This window comes from Heteronotia binoei, chromosome 11, assembly GCF_032191835.1.
Source record: "Heteronotia binoei isolate CCM8104 ecotype False Entrance Well chromosome 11, APGP_CSIRO_Hbin_v1, whole genome shotgun sequence".
Taxonomy (NCBI): Eukaryota; Metazoa; Chordata; class Lepidosauria; order Squamata; family Gekkonidae; genus Heteronotia; species Heteronotia binoei.
Genome location: NC_083233.1, coordinates 65,115,838 through 65,138,055, shown reverse-complemented (window position 1 = coordinate 65,138,055; position 22,218 = coordinate 65,115,838). Strand labels below are relative to the sequence as shown.

General features: G+C 46.2%; 1 protein-coding gene across 2 annotated transcripts in view; it reads right to left on the bottom strand.

Moving 5' to 3' along the window:
• Positions 1-22,218, bottom strand: part of TANGO2 (transport and golgi organization 2 homolog) — a 96,317-nt gene that overhangs the window by 35,583 nt on the left and 38,516 nt on the right. The window contains exon 5 of one of the 2 annotated variants that reach the window (XM_060249885.1): positions 7,957-8,067. The exons of the other annotated variant lie outside the window; for it this stretch is intronic. Within the exon in view, the coding sequence (XP_060105868.1) occupies positions 7,957-8,067 (111 nt within the window). The remainder of the gene's footprint in view (positions 1-7,956; positions 8,068-22,218) is intronic. 2 annotated transcript variants of the gene reach the window in all.

Genomic DNA, 22,218 nt, shown 5'->3' with positions numbered 1-22,218 from the left:
CTTTGCCAGGGTTACTCAATCACACAGGAGCTACAAAGCAAAGCCTCTATTTTCTCCATTGGCTGAGGCTCCTCCCTTGGAGAGGAAGGGGGGAAGTGATAGCTCGCTTTCCCAGGCACTCTCAATCACATGGCAGAGTTACTGAGCCGAGCCTCTCTTCCTTTTATTGGCTGAGGTTCCTCTCCCTCCTGGTCCCTGGGGAAGGAAGAAAAGAGCCAAGGCTTCCTTTGCCCAGTTCTCCTGATCACATGGAAGAGATACAAAGACAGCACCTTTAAGACCAACGATGGCTAATTTTAAGTATGTTTTATTTAAGTTTTTAAATATTTAATTTGTCTGTGTCCTTTATAAAGTTTATATCTCCCAGTACCTGGCATTACATTTTATGACACACGTGGCCCGGCCCAACAAGGTCTCATTTATGTCAGATTCAGCCCTCATAACATATGAGTTTGACACCCCAGCTTAACATATGTTCATATGAAACTGCCTTATACTGAATTGGACCACTGGCCCATCAAGGTCAGTACTGTCTACTCAGACTGGCAGCAGCTCTCCAGGGTCTTTGGTGGAGGTCTTTCTCATCATCTACAACCTGATCCCTTTTAACTTGAGATACCAGGTATTGAACCTGGAACCTTCAGCATGCCAGCCAGATGCTCTACCAACTGAGCCACCGCACCCCCCCCCCCGGACTTTAAAAGTGAGCATCAGCACTCTGAGATGGATACAAAAAGGTAATCACTTCAGTGATTGTAAAATAGGAGAAACGGGCTCCCTACACAGTGAGGCCTGATAATACATGGGCTGCTGCATTCTGTCCTAGCTGCACTTTCCAAGTAGTCTTCAAGGGCAGCCCCAAGTAAAGTGCATAACAGTAGTAGAGCACTGACATTACTATAGCAGTTATATCAGCAGTTTATAAATAAGGGAGGATCTTTTGGGCTAAGGACAACTGTAAAGATGCCTTCTGAGCCCCCACTGTTACTTGCTCTTCCATTACCAAATGCAGTCTAATAAAACCCCCTAGCTCTTCTTTTTCAGCTTATTGTCTTTTAGACACCTGACCACAGCAATCAGACAAAAGCGCGGGACAGAGGCAGAAGTATCTGGAGGCTTATTTAACAAGATGTCTCGATGGGTGTTATTTGCATAATGATGACATTCAACTCCAGTGCTTCAGATGATCTCATTAAGAGGCCTCATACAGCTATTAAACAGAGTGGGAGAGAGCAACCTGTGGCACTGCCGGTAACAAAGACAACACTGCTGATTGCTCATTCCCTATAACAACCTTCAAACCACCTCGAGGCCATGCCTCTGGTTCCCAAACTACATTCTGAACATCTCAGCTACAGTGAATGATCAAAGGGGTCAAAAGGCTGCAGAAAGGTCAAGGAGAACCAATAGAGAGGCATACCCCTTGTCCTAGATTGCACACCGCGCCTACAGAGGCCATCTCTGCCCCCAAACCAGGTTGGAAACCAGAGTGAAAAAGGTCAAAGGCACAACCATGAACCCAGGTATTGTTGAAGCAGAACAAGAATGGTGGCAGCAAATAGACCTATAATTGGCCAAGACTAACTACTACCCAATGGCGATTTTCACCCCCAGTAAATGCGTTAATCATTGCCTCCTTCAAAGGTTTAGAGAAAGCTCCTTCAACTAAGGAGGTGTTTTACAATCTTCTGATGTGAAATATGCAGAAATTCCTTGCAAGATTTCAATAACCTCGAGGGGCAGAAGCTCAAGCAGCAGGTCAGGTCGTGGCCTTCACAGCACCTGGAACCGTCAACATCGTTCAGAGAGACCAAAGTGAAACAACCCATATAATTAGGACCAGATGGTTCTCTGGACGCTCCAGCTGTATGGCCCTTTGATAAATCATCATGCTAGTCAGAGCAGATCTGAAGAGATTTTATAGGCGAAGGAGCAAGCAAAGGTATCACAGCTAGCAGCCAAACTCCTTTCTTTGGGAGTCATAGATAGCTGAATCAAACTAATCAACTGAGCAGGATGCGATTCGGGAGACGCGATGGTAGCAGAAAAGCAGATACTCTTCGCTGCTGTCACCAGTACTTCATAGGCTGCCAAATGAGGCCTTCAGTGTACTTTGTTGGATTTAGCCTGTGGTTTCTGCCAACGATGCTCCAGACACCTCCCCAGTTCATTAAGTTCCTGCCAGTTCCAGGGACAACCATATCATCTGGGGTCCTCTTGGAAGGGGGAGATACACATTGGGGAACAAGCCAGTCATTAGCTTGCAGGAGCCCGTCATCTCTGGAGGTTCAGTGGCACAGCATCTGCATGGCATGTAGAAAGTCCCAGGTTCAATCCCTGGCATCTCCAGTTAAAAGGACCAGGCAGTAGGTCTGCTTGAGACCTCGGAGAGCTGCCGCCAGTCTGAGTAGACAGTACGGACTGGGATAGACCAGTGGTCTGATACAGTATAAAGCAGCTTCATGTGCACTGACCACTTCTCTGTTTGTGCTTTGTTTAAGGGCTGTGGTTCAGTGGTAGAGCATTGGATTGGCACGCAAAAAGGTCCCAGGTTCAATTCCTAGCATTTCTCAGAATCTCATGGGATCTGGGGGCCACCCTCAGCTGGGCTTTCAAAGAGATAATGGCCTGCCTATGGCACAGACCAAATCTCCAGCCCCTCTAGCAGGCCATGAGAAACCTGCTCCACCCAATAAGGATAACTGGTAGATTGGTTAAGAGTATGCAATTATGTATTTATTTTAAGTGCAGCAAGAAGTGACTGCACTCGGCTCTGTTGTCAAGCGACTTCTTGAAATTTCGGAATCTATGTCTCTCTGGTTTTCTGTTTTCTTTCTTCCTCCCATTGTTAGCTGTTTCTCTTTCTCTTTTCTTTTTCTGCTTTATTGTTTTTTTACAGATGCAAAAATCTTCAATAAAAAGTTAAAATAGAACCTGATCGATAATAATAATAAAAAAAACCCCCAACCAACTCGCACGAGTCCTCTCTTGTGCAGGGGTCCCAGACAACCTGGGAGAGACCCGCTGAAGCTATAAAGTTTACAGCCTGACCAGACAAGGTGACCTCTGCATGGATGGTCAAGTCCAAAAGGACCGCCATCCTTGAGGCCTGCAGCACCAGGTCAGAGACCACCTCTACTAAATGCATATTAAATTTGCAGATGATACTAAATTGGGAGGGGTTGCAAACACAGAAGACGACAGAAACAGCATACAGAATGACCTTGGCAGGCTGGAAAACTGGGCTGAAATCAGTAAAATGCATTTTAACAGGAATAAATGTAAAGTTCTGCATTAAGGCAGGAAAAATCCATGCATGGTTATAGGATAGGGGAGACCTGACTTAGCAGCAGTATGTGCGAAAAGGATCTAGGGGTCTTAGTGGATCATACGCTGAACATGAGTCAACAGTGTGATGCGGTGGCTAAAAAGGCAAATGCAATTTGGGCTGTATCAACAGAAGTATAGTGTCCAGATCGCATGATGTGATGGTATCGCTTTACTCTGCTCTGGTAAGGCCACACCTGGAGTATTGTGTTCAGTTTTGGGCCCTGCCTTTTTAGAAGGATATAGACAAGTTGGAACAGGTCCAGAAAAGGGCAACGAAGATGGTGAGGGGTCTGGAGACTAAGTCCTATGAGGAAAGGCTGAAGGAGCTGGGGATGTTTAGCCTGGAGAGGAGGCGGCTGAGAGGTGATATGATCACCATCTTCAAGACCTGAAGGGCTGTCATATAGAGGATGGTGTGGAATTGTTTTCTGTGGCCCCGGAAGGTAGGACCAGAACCAATGGGCTGAAATTAAATCAAAAGAGCTTCTGGCTCAACATCAGGAAGAACTTCCTGCCCTTTAGAGCGATTCCTCAGTGGAACAGGCTTCCTCGGGAGGTGGTAGGCTCTCCTTCCTTGGAGGTTTTTAAACAGAGGCTAGATGGCCATCTGACAGCAATGAAGATCCTGTGAATTTAGGGGGAAGTGTTTGTGAGTTTCCTGCATTGTGCAGGGGGTTGGACTAGATGACCCTAGAGGTCCTTTCCAACTCTATGATTCTACTAACTTGGGGCAGTCCAGAGACAAACTATATATTGCTGTGAACCAGAAAGTCAAGAGAAGGGCTGGAGCGCACCAGGAGAGAAGAGGCAGCGGCGAACGCAAGCCTGAGGCTCAGTCACGGCAGCCAGGCTGCGATCTTACACAGCCCTCCTGCAATTATTTCTCTGACACGTTGCACTCTACAACCCCATCGACTTATCAGAGATTCTTCGGACTGGTTCTACATTTCTGTTGCTTGCTAACAACTTTGTGCCTTTGACCCCCTCCATCTCATTTTCCTGAAAGAAAATTCTGCCCGTACTGCTACTCTTGCTCTTTCCCTCATCCAGAAACTTTATGTTCTTTTCTTTTGTTTTATAATTTCCAGTATATACAGCAATTTTAAAAAGAAAGTACAGAAAGCTCTTTGAACAAAGAACAATTGTTCATCCTGGTTTGGAAAGAGCATACCATGAGGGGGAAGGGTTGTGGGGTTTTTGGGGGGTGTGTGTGTTAACATTAGAACAACCTAGAACCTAAGTAATGCATTTGCTTCTCATCCTATTCTGTGACCTGAGGAACTCCGCAAAAAAAACCAGAACGAAAAGTTTCCAAGCCTTTCTAGGCTGTTTGCAAAGGTTCTGACAGACTTCATGTACATATTTTAAAGATTCTGCAGCAGCACTGATCCTCATCACACCGCTATTACAAAATCTGCCGTGATTGGTTCTAATAGGTTAATAGCTGTGAACTTAGAGAGTTTTTAAAGAAAACGTTATGTCAGACCAGGGGATGATGTAAAACATCTTAATCTGTGCCTGAGCTGGAGAAGCACAGAGCGGTTTTAAGGGCTGCCATTAATCCATTCAAACGATATAGTGCTACACAGAGAGGATCTAACCACTGATAGAATTGCTGTGTCGAAGTCTGGAATGGCATCCATGATGGCTTCTCTTCCTGAAATATGGGATACGAAATAACTGTGATAAACAGCCCTTTCTTTTGCTTTCGAGCAGTGGAAGCGCATGATGCAGATAACTAAATGAGGTAAGTGCACAATATGGGTTTGAAACTAAGTCCAGCGCTATGAAAAGCCTTCTTTGGGTTTCCCCAGTATGTCTGTATTGCAGAAATACTCTAATAACAGGAGCCGCTGTGGGATTCAGACCTGGACCTCTACCAGTTTGAACTAGTGCCTTAAAACCTGCTCCGAGATCACCTGATGCGAGGGGCCAATTGCAAGACCTGAGGCCCTATGATAGAGGTTTACAAGTTTATGCATGGGATAGAGAAGGTAGAGAAAGAAGCACTTTCCTCCCTTTCTCACAATACGAGAACTCATGGACATTCAATGAAATTGCTGAGCAGTCAGGTTAGAACTGATAAAAGGAAGTACTTCTTCACCCGAAGGGTGATTAACACATGGAATTCACTGCCACATGAGGTCATGGTGGCTGTAAGCATAGACAGCTTCAAGAGGGGACTGGATACACATATGGAGCAGAGGTCCATCAGTGGCTATTAGCCACAGTGTATTGTTGGAACTCTCTGTCTAGGGCAGTGATGTTCTGTATTCTTGGTGCTTGTGGGGGGCACAGTGAGAGGGCTTCTACTGTCTTGGCACTGCTGATGGACCTCCTGATGGCACCTGGTTTTTTTGGCCACTGTGTGACCCAGAGTGTTGGACTGGATGGGCCACTGGCGTGATCCAACATGGCTTCCCTTATGTTCTTATAAAGTCTGGGTTCACACATTTTCTCCTCAGTCTTGACAACATGTCAGCAAGGTAGGACCTCTCCTAGTCTGAATTTAGTTCTCCCACTCCCTTAATTTGCTTAAACCAGCCTGACTTCCTAGAACTTCACTCGACAGACGACGCTTCTTTCCTCCAGTCCTTTGCTTGGAATCCTGACCTTCACCTTGATCTCAGAATCACAACTCTTGGTTTGCTCTTGGCCCTGCCTCTCACTTCCAAGCCATCTCTGAAGTGCTCCTGCAGAAAGGACATAAGGAGGAGGAAAAGGGATATCAGTTGGGCCCGATGTTGCTGATGGGGTTAAAGGTGGATCCAGAGTCTGAAAAGGTTACAGAATATCGGTCTAGGCCAGCAACCAGACCAACGCAGTAGGAGAGCAACAAATGGGTCTTTTACAAAAGGAAACGGCACAGCGTGCAACAGCTATGCTTCCACAACATCTACATACTCCCAGCTGTGCCAATATCAAGACAGGCTGCATCTCTAATGCCAAACCAGTGCGCAGCAGATGTAAGTTCAGTGGGCACAAGATGTAAACAATAGCTGTTCAAGTTACAAGTAAAAGAAGACCTTTGCAGCTATACTTAAAAAAAGAAAAGAAAAGTCGGTGGCAGGGAGGTAGATGAAGCTAAGGCTAGGAGATTCTCAAAGGATAGAGTTTGAAGCTATACATTTTGATTTAGTGATTCCCCCCCCCACTTCTTCCTGCTACAGGGGATCTTTTCCCACATTATTTGGTCTGACACAAAAGCCTGTTCACTGCAGAGCATTCTGGAGCACATTCTACAGTTCACTCAGTTTCCAAGAAGGACTAGCTGAGATCAACTTGTTCAAAACATGTGCATCCTAGAATGTGTCCAACAAATCCCGGTGGTAGTGTATTGCAATGGAAGAGTGTCCATAAAGGGCAAGCTTTGAAGGAAGCCTGTATACCACTGCATATCTCACTGGCTCAATGCAGACATCACTCCAAACTATGTTTAACGAGAAGAAAAAAAAATGAGTCCAGTGGCACCTTTTAAGACCAACGATGTTTTATTCGAGGTATAAGCTTTTGCGTGCATGCACACTTCTTCAGATACCTGAAGAATCTGAAGAAGTCTGTGTGCACATGAAAGCTTATACCTTAAATAAAACTGCGGGTTGTAAAGGTACCACCAGACTCAAATTTTGTTCTGTTGCTTCAGACCAACACAGCCACCCACCTGTATCTATGTTTAAGGAGGTTTCCTTATGGTTTGATGGGATCTCCGGATAGACAAAATGTGATTTGTGATCAGTCAGCAAACCAGAGTCACAAATCACAGCTTTCGTAGTGGGCTCACAGACAAATGGCTTGTGTGAACTATGGTATGGTGTGATGTATGGACTGACAGATGATAGTTACAGCTGCCAGTCTGCCTCTAGAGACCCCTGAGCCATGGGAAGGGGAGCACTGAACAGACAGAAAACCACAACAGACAGGCAGTTCTGTATATTTGCTGGCGTATCTTCAAGCTGACACTCTGGTTTAGTGCTACATAATGGAGCCTTGTGATCATGTACTCTCTCCCCTCTGATGCCTGGAGTTACTTAGCAATCTCTCTTTTTGTGCAGATGAAAGTTCGAGGTTATATCCAGACCAGCAAGCTAGGATTTGCACTCCCCTTCCAAACTATGGCTGCAAGTCTGGTTGGGAAGAGAAGAGTGAGACATAGTTTGCGGGGTTATGTAGAACGATGGGAAGGAGGAAGTGCATGACCAAGGGGCTCATTCATGAGGAATAATGTCTGAACCATGCCATAGCTAGCACATATGAACATATATGAAGATATGAAGCTGCTTTATACTGAATCAGACCTTCGGTCCATCAAAGTCAGTATTGCCTACTCAGACTGGCAGCAGCTCTCCAGGGTCTCAAGCTGAGGTTTTTCACGCCTGTTTGCCTGGACCCTTTTTAGTTGGAGATGCTGGGGACTGAGCATGGGACCTTCTGCTTACCAAGCAGATGCTCTACCACTGAACCACCATCCCTCCCACAGGCTGCAGTTTGGCGCAATGTCTGCCTTGAGCCAGAGAAGGAATCACAGGAAGCTGCTGAGGAGTCCCAAAGTTATTGGGAAAGCAGTCGAAGAACTGCTGCCTTCGGACCTTATGGGAAATATCTTGTGGCTATTTTTGTAAAACTCACTTCCTTCCATGGAGACCTGCCTTGCTGTTCAGACGACTCAACCGACCGGAGCCTGTGCCTGCTTCTTCTGTTTTTTTTCCTCCACTGTCAGCAATTGGGTGGGCACTACTTCTGTGAGCACATAAAAGAGTTTGAGAGTATGGTTGGCAACTGCATCTAGAACAGAAAAGATATTTATCTGAATTGTCATTTACAGGGTGGAAAGAAAGGAGACTGACATGTCTGCCGCAATAGAATTATTGGCAGTTTTACCACCATCCTTCCTGTGGGCTGAGAACAAGGCTGGGGTTGTTCGCTTGCTATATTTCAACCTGGGTGAGATCCAGAAACCTGAACAAAGAGATCCCAACTGGACACTGAGGAGAACTGTCCTGCATAAGGCATCTCCTTCACAACAAGATGCTCATGAGACTCCGTGGTCTCTTCAGCACAGTCTCCAGTACAAAAGGCAATATGAACAAAGTTCCTACTTTTGAATGCCTTTTAAAGACTGCATTTGTGGCCAGTTACACAATCAAGGCACACTCTGCAGCCATGATTTAACCCTATTGTACAAGATGATTTAACCCTGTTGTACAAGATGTAAACCTGGACACTCACTTATCTCATGGTGTTCCATTATTTTTACTGTACCATTTACCTCGTAACAGTTTACTTGCTTATCACAAGGGCACTAGTGTTGCACAGGAATAGAGAAATAACCTAAATATAACACTAGCCACACAGCATTACTGCAACTTTACAAAAGAAGATGAGTTACTTGAACCATACAGTACCCAATCTGCTCCTAAAATAATATTCTGCAGCTAGAAGATAATCAGTCAGGAAGTTACTGCTGCTGCCCCTTGACCTGACTACACAAAGTGACGATGATCAGGGGCCTAAAGACCAAGCCCTATGAAGAAAGCCTGAGGGACCTGGGAATATTCAGTCTGGAGGAGAGGAGGTGGGGCATGAGTGCTCTCTTGAAGTATTTGAAGGGCTGTCACTTGAGGAGGGCAAGGAGCTGTTCCCGTTGGCAGCAGAGGAAAGGACTCGCAATGAGGGATTTAAATTAAGGGCGGGAAGGTACCAGTTGGATATTAGGAAAAACTTTTTTACAGTAAGAGTTGTTCAACAGTGGAATCTAGGGAGGTGGTGAGCTCTCCCTCAATGGAAGTCTTTAAGCAGCAGCTGGACAAATATTCGTTGGGGATGCTGTAGGCTGATCCTGCATTGAGCAGGGGGTTGGACTAGATGGCCTGTATGGCTCCTTCTTACTCTGTGATTCTAGGATTCTAAGTGAAATTTTGAAAACAAGGGGAAAAGCTGCATTCTTATGCTCCCACCCAAGCGGGGCTCCTGTGCTTAAAATCACTCTTCTCCACTGTTGCATTTCAACGGCAAGATATGCTGCTGCGCCTGTTGAATTTCTCCTTGCCTTGACGCCAAGGCACAGCAGCCCTGCCAACATCTGTATTGCTACAGCTATGCCCTCAAATATCTGCCAGGCACGAGCCAGTTCCATGGGTGAAAAGACCTTTTGGAATTCATTCATACCACCACCCCATATTTCTTTGTCCAATTATTTGTTCACCCCCAATTATTTGTCTGAGGTTTGAATGTAGTTTGTTCTGTGGTGGTTTTAAGTTTTTGTCTTGTATTATTGCATGGGGGAGGCAACGCAGAGGTGCACAATGGCAAACCACCTCTGGACATCTCTTGGCTTGAAAATCCCGTGAGGAGTCCCCATAAGTTGGCTGAAACTTTATAGCAATTTCCACTACCGTTACTGTATGGCAGGGGTGGCCAACGATAGCTCTCCAGATGTTTTTTGCCTACAACTCCCATCAGCTCCAGCCAGCATGGCCGATGGCTGGGGCTGATGGGAGTTGTAGGCAAAAACATCTGGAGAGCTACCGTTGGCCACCCCTGCTGTATGGGATATTTCTTTTCTTGCCATTATTAGTTGCCTCTAGCAGTTCTTGCAAAGCTGAACAGCAGCGTATAAATTAACTACAAATACAAGAATCAGAGAAATATCCAGAAACACAACTCTTTCCATACTGTATGCAGGATTGCACATGACTGCATGAAAACAAGATGTATCTTACAGGTTGGAATTTTACAACCAGGTTCAAGGCATCTCTGTTGGAAAATAGAATCACTAGCTTTTGTGCTGTGTGAAACAGCTTTGGCCTGAAAAATTCAAACAAAAATGTCTTTGATTGTAAAAGCCAGTGTTCCCTCTCTAGAGAATGGGTCTCAAGGATGCTTGATCACTTCTCTGTTTACCAGGCCCGTAGCCAGAAAATTTTGGGTGGAGGGGCCCCCAAGGTAAAACATTTGCCTTAACGCAAACTCCACGAGTTTCCCTGCCTCCTCTGTCTGCCGCCGAACCCTTATATAGAAAAATCACTGAAAACAGGGAGTTGCCCATCCACAAAGACATGGCTGATGTGGGCCTATCCTAAGATCCCGATGCCCAGCAATAAGATCTGCACAAATCCTGCAATTACAGAATTTTGATCTTGGGAATGAATGGTTGCAAACATAGATGCAATCAATTCCACCCGATATCCATAACCTGATAAACATCAACGTGACGCCCTCAGGATTTAACTTGCCACATAAAGTATGGAAGCTGTCTAATAGAATACGAATGGGCTTTAGCAGCTGTGTAGACCTGTTGTTTAAATGGGGAAAAATATCAGGATCTGAATGCAACTGTGGTACAGCCCACCAAACTATTTCCCACCTGTCGCAGGAATGCGAGCATTGTGCTTTCCAGGGAGATGTGATGTAGGTCTTTGAACTTTCACTAACCGTGACTGAGCGGATTGAAAATTTAGATATTATTTAGGGGGATTACATGTAGCCCTGTGGTGCAGAGTGGTAAGCTGCAGTAGTGCAGTCCAAAGCTCTGCTCACGACCTGAGTTTGATCTCAGTAGAAACTGGGTTCAGGTAGTCGGCTCCAAGTTGACTCAGCCTTCCATCCTTCCGAGGTCAGCAAAATGAGTACCCAGCTTGCTAGGGGGAAAGTGTAGATGACTGGGGAAGGCAATGGCAAACCACCCTGTAAAAAGTCTGCCATGAAAACATCGTGATGCGATGTCACCCCAGAGTCAGAAACGATTGGTGCTTGCACAGGGGACTACCTTTTTTTTTTAATTTAGGGGAGTTGCCCAATCGATCTGCATAGCTGTTGTATCAGCGGTTACGTATTTTATATGATTATGTGCTTCCTGCGTGTAACTCTGCCACACAATAAATAAATACATGTGCCCGCAATCAGCCAAAGCATACGATTTTAAGCAACAGGCAACAGTCAAACCAGACAAACCAATACCTGTATCAGAGTCGAAGGATTTGTCATCTTTCAGAATTATTTTGCTGCCTTGACAATGCTAGGCAAAGGTACACTTTAGATTTATCACTTTATTTCCAGCCATTGGGAGCTCCTTCGGATTTGATACGTTCCCCAAAGAAACAAGGAGATTTATTATGCAACTCCTACTAGTCAGGTTATTATGTTTCCTCCTAGATATTTTTCACCCCAAATAAGATGTTCCAGCAGTTCCTTACAAAACAATAGAAGCTGGGATTTTTTTTTTAAGCAAAATGTAGCAAGCAAGAATGTATGCCTCATACTGGTCCCCAAGGCAAGCAAATCGATTGTTCTGCTCAGTGCAAAGGCAGAGTCACTCATACTATTCCACATCTCTTTGGGGAGAACAGTTTTGCGCTGTCTATGTTTCCCCCTTTCAGAAATGTATTTTTTTTTTTGTGGATTCTAAGAGAGGAAAATCTATTAATATAGATCACGGAGAGAACTGTATTGAAGCAGCCAAGCTGATTCCAGTGCCCAGAGCAGGTCTTCCTGTAACTTGCTCGCAACAGCAGAGCGACGCTTGGGTCCACAATGTCCTTTGCATTCAGGAAAACAAAATGTCAGGTTTTAGTTTGCGCTTCTCCCATTTCCAAGACCTGTAAAAGAACATCTCTTGTTGGTGCTCCTGGGATACCCAGAAGAATGAATGCCCCCAGGGTCCCAGAACACGTGTAACAATATGCTGTCCAAGGCTGCTGGGTCATCGGATTATTTGAAATAAATAAGGAAATAAATCACAGTAGTATGGAAAGACATAGCAAAACATCCCAAACTGACTATGTGGGCTGAATCTTAAGAAGACTGAATGTCCTTTGGTGTAGAGGTTAGAACAGGGGTGTCGATCTTATTTGTTATGAGGGCCAGATCTTCACCTTGTTGGGCTGGGCCGTGTGTATCATAAAATGTAATGCCAGGTAGGGGAGATATAAACTTTATAAAGGACATAGACAAACACACACTCACCCTAATCCACCTCACTGGCTTGTTGAGCCTCAGCCAACAGAAGGAAGAGGGGCTTGGCTCAGCTGCGCAATTGAGAGAGCCTGACAAAGCTAGCTCTCCTTCCCCGCACCTCCTCCTCAAGGGAAGAGCTTTGCTCTGTATCTCCTGTGCGATTGAGCAAGCCTGGCAAAGCAAGTTGTGATGAAGAAGGAAGCAAGAGAGGGAGAGGGAGAATGAAGCAGTGAGTTGCTCGCAGGCCTGATAGGAGCCCTCCGGGGGCCTAATTTGGCCCCCAGGCCACATATTTGACACCCCTGGGTTAGAGTGTCAGTCTAAGATCTGGGAAGCACAAGTTTGAATCCCACCTCTGCCATGGAAGCTTGCTGGGTGACTTTGGGCCAGTCACACTCTCTCAGCCTAACTACCTCACAGGGCTGCCATGAGGTTAAAATGGAGCAGAGGAGCATGACATAACTGCTCTGGGTCCCCGCTGAGAAGACGGGCTATAAATAAAGTAGATAATTTTATTTTTTATTTTTTTAAAAAAAATACAAGTCTGTGGAAAACATCCCCCAGTGGTACCATATCTCCCTGAACTCAAACCATTTTCCATACAAGTGAGCCAGGGAAGGTCTCTCCGTCTGGTTGGCAGCCAGCTATTTCCGCCTGAGGTAGCTGAGCAGACTGCAGGTGGCTGCCTGAGCTCTGTCAGCTTCCAGAAAAGCCAGAAGGCCGTGACCTCCATGACCGCCTAACAGCCTTCCTGTTCCACCTGAGACTGTTAAAGCGGAGGAAAGTTAAACTAATGCTAATGAATTCCTCTTTTCTCGTCAGCCGCTCAGAGAGCTTTTCTGAGAAGTGACTAGCAAAGGTATATATAAAAAACCAACAAAGCTGGCCCTATAATGTGAAATCGTGCAGGGGTTTAACGGGGAGGGGAAGGGGATTAATGCCCACAGTGACCTGGAGCCAGCTACAAACTTATTGCTGCAACCCACTTTGTGCTGGCTCTGGAGTTACTACTAGCGACTTCTTTTCATGCCAGCCTTTCCATGGGAAAATAATATTAATACCTGCTTGGGGAGCCTGTTGAGAAAGAAAATTGATGGGGACTATGTCTGAAGAGCATGCTTGCTAATTCAGGACATCTGTATCTTATTTCCCCTACATTCCACATGTTCCCAGAAGTGCACTTTCTAGTACGCATACCTCAAACTGTAATGCTGCTGTTGGCCTCCTAAGGCAAGTGGTTTCCTCTGTTAGAAAAACAACTTTCGAAGGAGGGAAGCTTTCAGAGTTGGATGTACGGTGTGTGGGATGGGGAGCCCAGGAAGGAGGGAAATTATTCCTTCCCTCCTCAAAATGGGATTGCTCCCTTCCGAAAATACTGCTGCCTGCTTCTACTTTTTAAAAAATCGCTCAATTCATATGTTCGTTTATTAAATTTTTTAAAAAATTTCATATCCAGAGAAAACCTTGCTCAGAAAAGAGGAATGGACTGCCACTATGAGGGAATGGGTGAGCAGGGGTCAAATGCTGATAAGAACAGAAGCTCAACACCTGATAAGGAAGGATGAGGCAGAATGGGTTCCAGAAAGCTTCCAGGTGCATCAGATGAGCACAGCATTTATAATAGAGGGAGCTCATAAGAACTATTTTAATATATTTCACATAACTTTTAAAGATAGTTCATTGTATTTACTCCTGAGCTGGTCCTTGACTGTAATAAATCATTCATTCTTTAATTCACAAGGATTAGTTTTGCATAATGGGAACTAAGTAATTGGAAATAGGGCTGCAGTCAGGGGTAGGGGAAGAGAGGAGGCAGGTGGGGAGTGGCAGACGAAGCTTGGACTTGGTCATCAGTTGTAATAGAAAGTTTCACTGTTGGCTGGTAACGTTTCCATTTCACCCCTGTAAAGAAGGCTGCTACTACAGGAACCCACTCGAGTAAAGCTCTTCAACCCGGCTATGGGCTGTGGGCTATTTGCTGCACAAAAAGGAGTCTCCTTGTTCAACTAAACAAACAGTGCTTCTTTATTTAGTAGTTCCAAGAACCAAGCAGAGGGAGGAGGGGAGGCAAGAAGTCCAATAATAGTGATTAGTCAGTGTAGATAAAGCCCCAACACTACACAGCAGTTACCAGTCAGTTCCAAGCCTTCAGACGATTTCTTCACATAGGCTCCTGGGGGAAAGCATTTCTATCAACAAGGTAAGACAAATCCCAGGACTCTCACAGCTGTCGGCCACTGCCAACAGTGTTGTCCCAGTTCTCTTCCCCTAAGTTCTGCTGCAGCTGAGTCTGAGTCTCCTCACCTCAAACCTATTAAGTAACCCCAAGCTTAACTGGCTACAGCTGCCAGCTCTATTCTGCAAGGGTGACGATTCGGACTAACTTAACCCCCTGTGTGGAAAGAAGGAAATCAAGGAAGGCTTGCACCTGCTGTCACAACCCAAAAACCATACATGTGACATTCCTCATTCTTTACAACTCCGGCTGCGGAAGAAAAAGTCCTTATGTATCTATATGGCCTTCAGGGGTAATATAGGTATGGATGTCACTCAATACCGCCAAGACATTTAGCCCTGAAGACCCCTTGACCTGACTTATTATCTGTTTGCTGTATTATTCTACTCTTATTGCTTTGGTTTTATTTATGCTTATGTAATACCACTGTCTGCTTTGTTTAATAAATGGCAAATACTCAAAGCACAGAGAAGTGATTGTAGGCCTATTGCATTGCTTATCAGACATCTCATCCTATTGATTGCCTTGATTTATACTGTGTTATTTGCCTTCACTCTCAGGGAAGAAAGGCGGGCTATAAATAAAGTAGGTAAGTAAATAAGTAGGAAGAACAATGAGTCCATAAAGCATAACCAAGAACTTTGCTGTCTGGAGATTACCATACTCAGTCTTATCAATATATGACATCCACGATACCAAGAATATTTTACAGCTTGGATAAAAATGTGTCTTGCGTGCATGCAGGAGGAGAGAGGGATAGAGTGAAAATTAAATCAAGATGATGAACAGCAGTTTCCGGAGAGAAATGCAACTCAGGCTGTTCTATCTATTTCTGTCAAGGGCTCATGAGGTAATCATAAAGGCCCCTTTATGAGACTGTGTCTTATTAAAGTACACACTTTCTTTTGGCTGGTTTGATGCACTAGACAGATTGTCACAGATTTGGGCCAGCCAAACCTCCATACCAATGTAATATTGACGTGTTGGGAATGGAGCTGAAGATGGTAAAAGTGAACAGAACAACAGTTCTGACTCTAATTACCGAGTTAGACCTCTATGTTAATTTTCCTTCTGGTGGAGAAGAAAATCCAGGGGGGACTTCAGAGAATGGGTGAATCAAGGGGTGTAGGAAAAGATGGACATCTCATCAATACAAATTGGGAGAAAGACAAGATGGCGGGAAGAGAAGGGGTGGGGGTGGGGGGTTCCTTCCAGTTGTCAGTGTTCTCTGTTCTCTCATAAAAGCCAGCGTTGATTGCGACATCGATGTGTCTTTAAAAACCGTTCAGAAACTTTTATCGGTTCAGAACACACCTGCTATATCACTAACCAAAATGTGCTGATCTGAGAATATTTCTCTGGTACTAAAAGATCTATATTGCCAGTTAGTTTCTTGGAACAATTTGAGATGTGGATTCTGACCTCTACAGCTCTAAATAGCTTGGGATCCGGCCCTTCCCTCATATGAACTTGCCTGATCTAAGACTGACAGACACCTCTCAGCTTCACAGGTCAGGCAAGTGGTGACGTGAGAAACGTTTAGACGCAGCATCTGTGATGACGAGGGGTGAGGTTTTGTTCTCAGGTTGAGATTAAAGGGAAAAGGGGAGCTGGGACCCCCAAACGCCTGGGGGTGGGAGGAAGGATGCAAGGGTCATCAGCTAGGATACTGGCTTTAATGCTTCCTGTACCACCTATTTTCTCTGCTAGGACCTTGGATGTAGCATATTTGAGTCTTACACCTGGGAAAGGGAAGAACCTAATCAATTTGGGATAGAAAGCTAATCCCTTCCTTATATTTCTCTGGTAGCTGAGATGAGAGGTCTCTGGACATATGCAGAGCTTAAAAGAAAAATGTAGCAATTTTAACAGACTAAAAAAAGGAAACTCTGCAGATAGAATGGGAGGAGAATATTGGAAAAAGTCCAGATCTAACTTGGGAACCAACAGGGACCCCAGCAGAATTCTACAAAGGTGAAAGCAAAACAAAAACAAGAATACATCAGTTAACTAGGTATGCTTCATGAGTAAGGATTGCCAGCTCTGGGTTGGGAAATACCTGAAGATTTTGGGGGTGGAGCTTGGGGAGGGCGGGGTTTTGGGAGGAGAGGGACTCAACGGGGTATAATACCATACAGCTCCCCCTCCAAAGCGTCCATTTTCTCCAGAGGAACTGATCTTGGTCATCAGGAGATCAACCTGTAATGGTGGGAGATCTCCACCACAGCAACACCCAAGATCCAGACCTCCTCTGCTTTCCAGCAGTGGCCAGAAACAGAACACAGAGCAACTGCTTTGGAAATTCCTTTTCTTGACTGGTTGAGCTTTAGCATTCAGTTATTCCGCTAGTTTAAATTCCACTGGGAAAAGCGATGCTCATCCCTTCTTTGCCTAGCACAACTTCATTGGTTGTTTTGTGAGATAGACCACCTATTGTGTACAGAGCTGCCAGACTCTGAGGCAGCGATGCCAATCTTTCTGGGTTATAAAATCTGGCCGTCATGCCTTCCTGCCAGCAGCCGCACAGTAGAGCTTTAGCTACGCAGACAAGCCGTTTCATCTTCATTAAAGAGAAAAAGGGGAGTTTGTGGGAGGGGTGATTCATCTGGTATTACAACACCCCATTTGTTAAAATACCTGCTCCAAACAGGTTCACCTTTAGACCTTCAGAATCGCCTTTAGACCTTTGCAGTCTTCCCAAGCTTTCAGTGTTGACTGAAGTTTCTCCTGTTTTATTGGGTTTTTAAAATTTTGGTTGCTTTGATACTTCAGAGTTATTTATTCATATGGTTGTTCTGGCTTGCTTTTATTGCATGCTGCTTTCTTTCCCTTTAAATCAGGGAGGGGAACAGTGCACAAATGCTTTAATAAACACACATTCTACCCCTTCAAATGGATGATATGCTGCCAAGATAAGGAACTGATTACTAAGAAGGGAGTCCAATGCTCCCTCTAAGCCAGGGGTGTCAAACTCATTTGTTATGAAGGCAAGATCTTCACCTTGTCGGGCCAGGCCATGTGTGTCATAAAATATAATGCCAGGTAGGGGAGATATAACCTTTATAAAGGACACAGGCAAACTCACACACTCAGCCTAATCCACCTCACTGCCTTCCAGTCAACAGAAGGAAGAGAGGCTTGGCCCTGTAGCTCTGCTGAGCAACTGAGAGAGCCAGGCAAAGCTAGCTCTCCTTCCCCCACTTCCTCCCCAAGGGAGCAGCTTTGCTCTGTAGCTTTGCTGTTTGATTGAGCAAGCCTGGCAAAGCAAGTTGCGATGCAGAAGGAAACAAGAGAGGGAGAAGGAAGCAAACAACAGTGAGTTGCTCGCGAGTCTGATAGGAATCCTCCAAGGGCCTGATTCAGCTCCCGGGCTGCATGTTTGACACCCCTGCTCTAAGCTGTGGAGTATTGAGAGTCAAAATTCAACTTTGTGAGCTACTGGAATTAAAGTTGTGAGCGAGCGATTTGGCCACCGCATAAATTAGTTCGCTCTAAGGCCATCCTTCCTGAGTTAACACAAAACTGTGTGAGCTGGAGGCTAAAAAACTGATCTAGCTGACACTAACTCAGCTTAGAGGGAACACTGGAAGGGACCCATACGTAAAGGCTGAAATCTGGTTTGGGCAGACTTTTGCCAAGGATATGGGAAGTCTTGGCTATGCGAACTATATCAAAAAGGGGCCGCCGCTTCTGAACGGAGCCTCCCAATCTCTCACTGACCGCCCCCCCCAATCAACTGAACTCTGGCACAGCTTTTATCTTCATTAGGGAGAGACCAAGGGCAAATTAGCAAATCACAAGATGCCCTGCAGCAGTTACGATTCCACAGGGATTTGAAGATCATCGCTCTAGCAGGAGACACGAGGAAATGTTTTAAATGAAAGCTTCTGCCTGACCGACCATGGCCTGCAGGAGTCTGCGGCGGAATTCTAATGTTTCAACTTTCCTCTGTGGAGAAAGAAATTCTACCACAGACTCTTTTGACCTTCAGCTCAGACATCTGTAAGCTCATGCACAGGACGGACCCATCGCCAGCGGGAAGCTAGTCCATACCCCCGCAGATGGAGAGGGAAGCCATGCAGCAGAGTTCCCAGTGCTGGAGTGCACAGTCAGGGCTTTTTTTTTTTTGTACCAGGAACTCCTTTGCATATCAGGCCACGCACCCCCTGATGTAGCCAATCCTCCAAGAGCTTACAGGGCTCTTAGTACAGGGCTTACTGTAAGCTCTTGGAGGATTGGCTACATCAGGGGTGTGTGGCCTGATATGCAAAGGAGTTCCTGGTACCAAAAAAAAAAAAGCCTTGTGCCACAGTCATTCAAGGAACTGAAAGAAAGCCCAGAAGATACGACAGGAAAGAGAGGGGAGACCTAGTTACATTCACTAGCACTTAAAAAAAAAAAAAAACAGCATCATGAGAGCCAGTTTGGTGTAGTGGTTAAGTGCATGGACTCTTATCTGGGAGAACTGGGTTCAATTCCTCACTCCTCCACTTGCACCTGCTGGAATGGCCTTGGGTCAGCCATGATTCTAAGTTCTAAGTTCATAGTTCTCATATCTAAGCCATAGCTCACCCAGCTCTATCTACTTATGGACGGCCGACCAGCCTCCACCCCAGAAAATCTAGACCGGGCACTACAGGAAGTGGCTGGGTGGCTCAGACTGAGCGGGCTGAGGCGGGCTGAGGCCATAGCTTAGATATCCTATACGGGATATCATAAATAGATCCCTGATGGAAGGGCATTTTCCAACGCCGCTCAAAGAGGCAGTGGTCCGCCCCCTCTTAAAAAAAACCAACTTTAGACCCGGCCCAATTGGCGCATTATCGGCCGGTCTCAAACTTGCCCTTTTTGGGCAAGCTTATTGAGAGGGCAGTGGCGGTGCAGTTACAGACTTTCCTGGAGGATGCTTCCATCCTTGACCCACTCCAGTCCGGCTTCCGCCCGGGTCACGGGACGGAGACGGTGTTGGTCGCCCTGGTGGATGACCTCCAACGGCATCTGGATTGGGGTGGCTCGGCGGTGCTGATGTTGTTGGACCTGTCGGCTGCGTTCGACACGGTCGACCATCGGTTACTGACCTGCCGCCTCGCCGCCTCGGGGATTCAGGGGTTGGCTTTACAGTGGCTTTCCTCTTTCCTCGAAGGTCGGGGACAAAGGGTCGCGATTGGGGGTGAGCTATCCCAGAGGCGAACGCTTGATTGCGGAGTGCCTCAGGGGGCGGTTCTCTCCCCGATGTTATTCAACATCTATATGCGACCCCTTGCCCAGATTGCTCGAAGGTATGGACTGGGTTGTCACCAGTATGCTGATGACACCCAGCTCTATCTACTTATGGACGGCCGACCAGCCTCCACCCCAGAAAATCTAGACCGGGCACTACAGGAAGTGGCTGGGTGGCTCAGACTGAGCGGGCTGAGGCTAAATCCAGCGAAGACAGAGGTCCTTTGCTTGGGTCGTCGGGGCCTGGGGAGGGAAATCCCCCTACCAGCTTTTGAGGGTGCGCCGCTGATAGCGACGGACAAGGTCAAAAGCCTGGGGGTACTATTGGAGTCCTCCTTATCGATGGAGGCTCAGATAGCAGCCACTGCCAAGTCCGCATTTTTTCATCTTAGGCGGGCAAGGCAGTTGGCCCCCTTCCTGGAACGCGACGATCTAGCAACAGTGATCCATGCCACGGTCACCTCGAGGTTGGATTACTGCAATGCTCTCTACATGGGGCTGCCTTTGTGCCGAACCCGAAAGCTGCAGCTAGTGCAGAATGCCGCGGCCCGGCTGCTGTTAGGGCTCCCAAGAAGGGAGCACATCCGGCCAGGGCTCCGGGACCTGCACTGGCTGCCGATAGCTTACCGAGTCCGGTACAAGGTGCTGGTTATCACCTTTAAAGCCCTATATGGCCTAGGACCTGCCTACCTGAAGGACCGTCTCTCCCCGCATGTTCCCCAGAGAGTACTGAGATCAGGAACACAAAATCTCCTAGTTATCCCCGGGCCAAAGGAAGCCCGCTTAAAATCGACAAGGGACCGGGCCTTTTCTATTATGGCCCCCTCCTGGTGGAACCAGCTGCCGGAAGAGGTGAGGGCCCTGCGGGACTTAGCTCAGTTCCGCAGGGCCTGTAAGACAACCCTCTTCCGGCTGGCCTATGACTAGCTGGTACAAGAAACTGAATGTAGCTATACCGGATGTCCGCTGCCCCAATGTTTTAAATGTTTAAATGCCAAATGTTTTAAATGTTTTAATGTTTTTAATGGTTTAATATTTAAATGTTTTATCTTTAACTTCTATTTATGTTATATTTTTGTGTTGTAAGCCGCCCTGAGCCACTTGTTGGGAAGGTCGGGATAAAAGTCATAAATAAATAAAATAGTTCTCACAGGAGTTGTCCTTGGAAGGACATAGCTCTTGCAGAAGTTGTCCTTAGGTTAAGTGTGCAAACTCTTGTCTGGGAGAACCAGGCTTGATTCCCCACTTGCACTTGCTGGAATGGCCTTGGGTCAGCCATAGTTCTCGCAAGAGTTGTCCTTGAAACGGCAGCTGCTGTGAGAGCTCTCTCAGCCCCACCCACCTCACAGGGTGTGTGTTGTGGGGGGAGAAGATAAAGGAGATTGTAAGCCGCTCTGATTCAGAGAGAAGGGCAGGGTATAAATCTGCAGTCATCGTCTTTCAGTACTACTGTATTGAGTTTTAGAGCGCCTGAAAGAGGGAAAGCAGGTGGTGTCCGGCCATCCCTTCATTCAGCCTGGATCCTGCTCCAGATTAAAGTCCCCACTCCCGCTTTTCAGCTGGCGTGTACCTTCCCATCATGCCTGCATGTTGCTCAACTCCCGTCCCCAAAGAACGCTTCCTTTCTCATTTTAAGCTGCCTTGCCGTTTTGATTCCTATGAACTGCTCTGGTAAGTAAGGCCAGACAGTAATTGCATCACTCACTGCAACGCCTGAAGATCAAAGTTTGAATTAACATTTTGGGAGGGCACACAGGCAACATCAATTCACATCTTCTCTCATGTATGCCAACTAACATGTAGTTGGGGGAGAGGAGAAATGATGAAACTGTGTTACAGCATGCTGCCTTTTCCCCAAATGGTAGACAATGAAACGGAAAAGCCAATGCACATTTTTGAACAATTAAGTACTGGGGAAATGTGGGTCAGCAGCTCCCACGCCAGTGGGAGAGCTAGTTTGGTGTAGTGGTTAAGTGTGCAGACTCTTATCTGGGAGAACCAGGTTTGATTCCCCACTCCTCCACTTGCAACTGCTGGAATGGCCTTGGGTCAGCCGTAGCTCTGGCAGAGGTTGTCCTTGAAAGGGCAGCTGCTGTGAGAGCCCTCATAGCCTCACCCACCTCACAGGGTGTCTGTTGTGGGAGGAGAAGATATAGGAGATTGTATGCCGCTCTGAGTCTCTGATTCAGGGTATAAATCTGCAGTCTTCTTCTTCCTATAAGGCAGGGGTGGCCAACGGTAGCTCTCCAGATGTTTTCTGCCTACAACTCCAATCACCCCCAGCCAGCATGGCCAATGGCTGGGGCTGATGGGAGTTGTAGGCAAGAAACATCTGGAGAGCTACCACTGGCCACCCCTGCTATAAGGTACAGTTGGACCAAAGTAATGGATTTCTCCTTCATTATTGCTACCAGGGAACACAAACTTGAACCCAGGAATCGTGCTTACATCTTAATGCAATGGTGAAGGGACACGACATA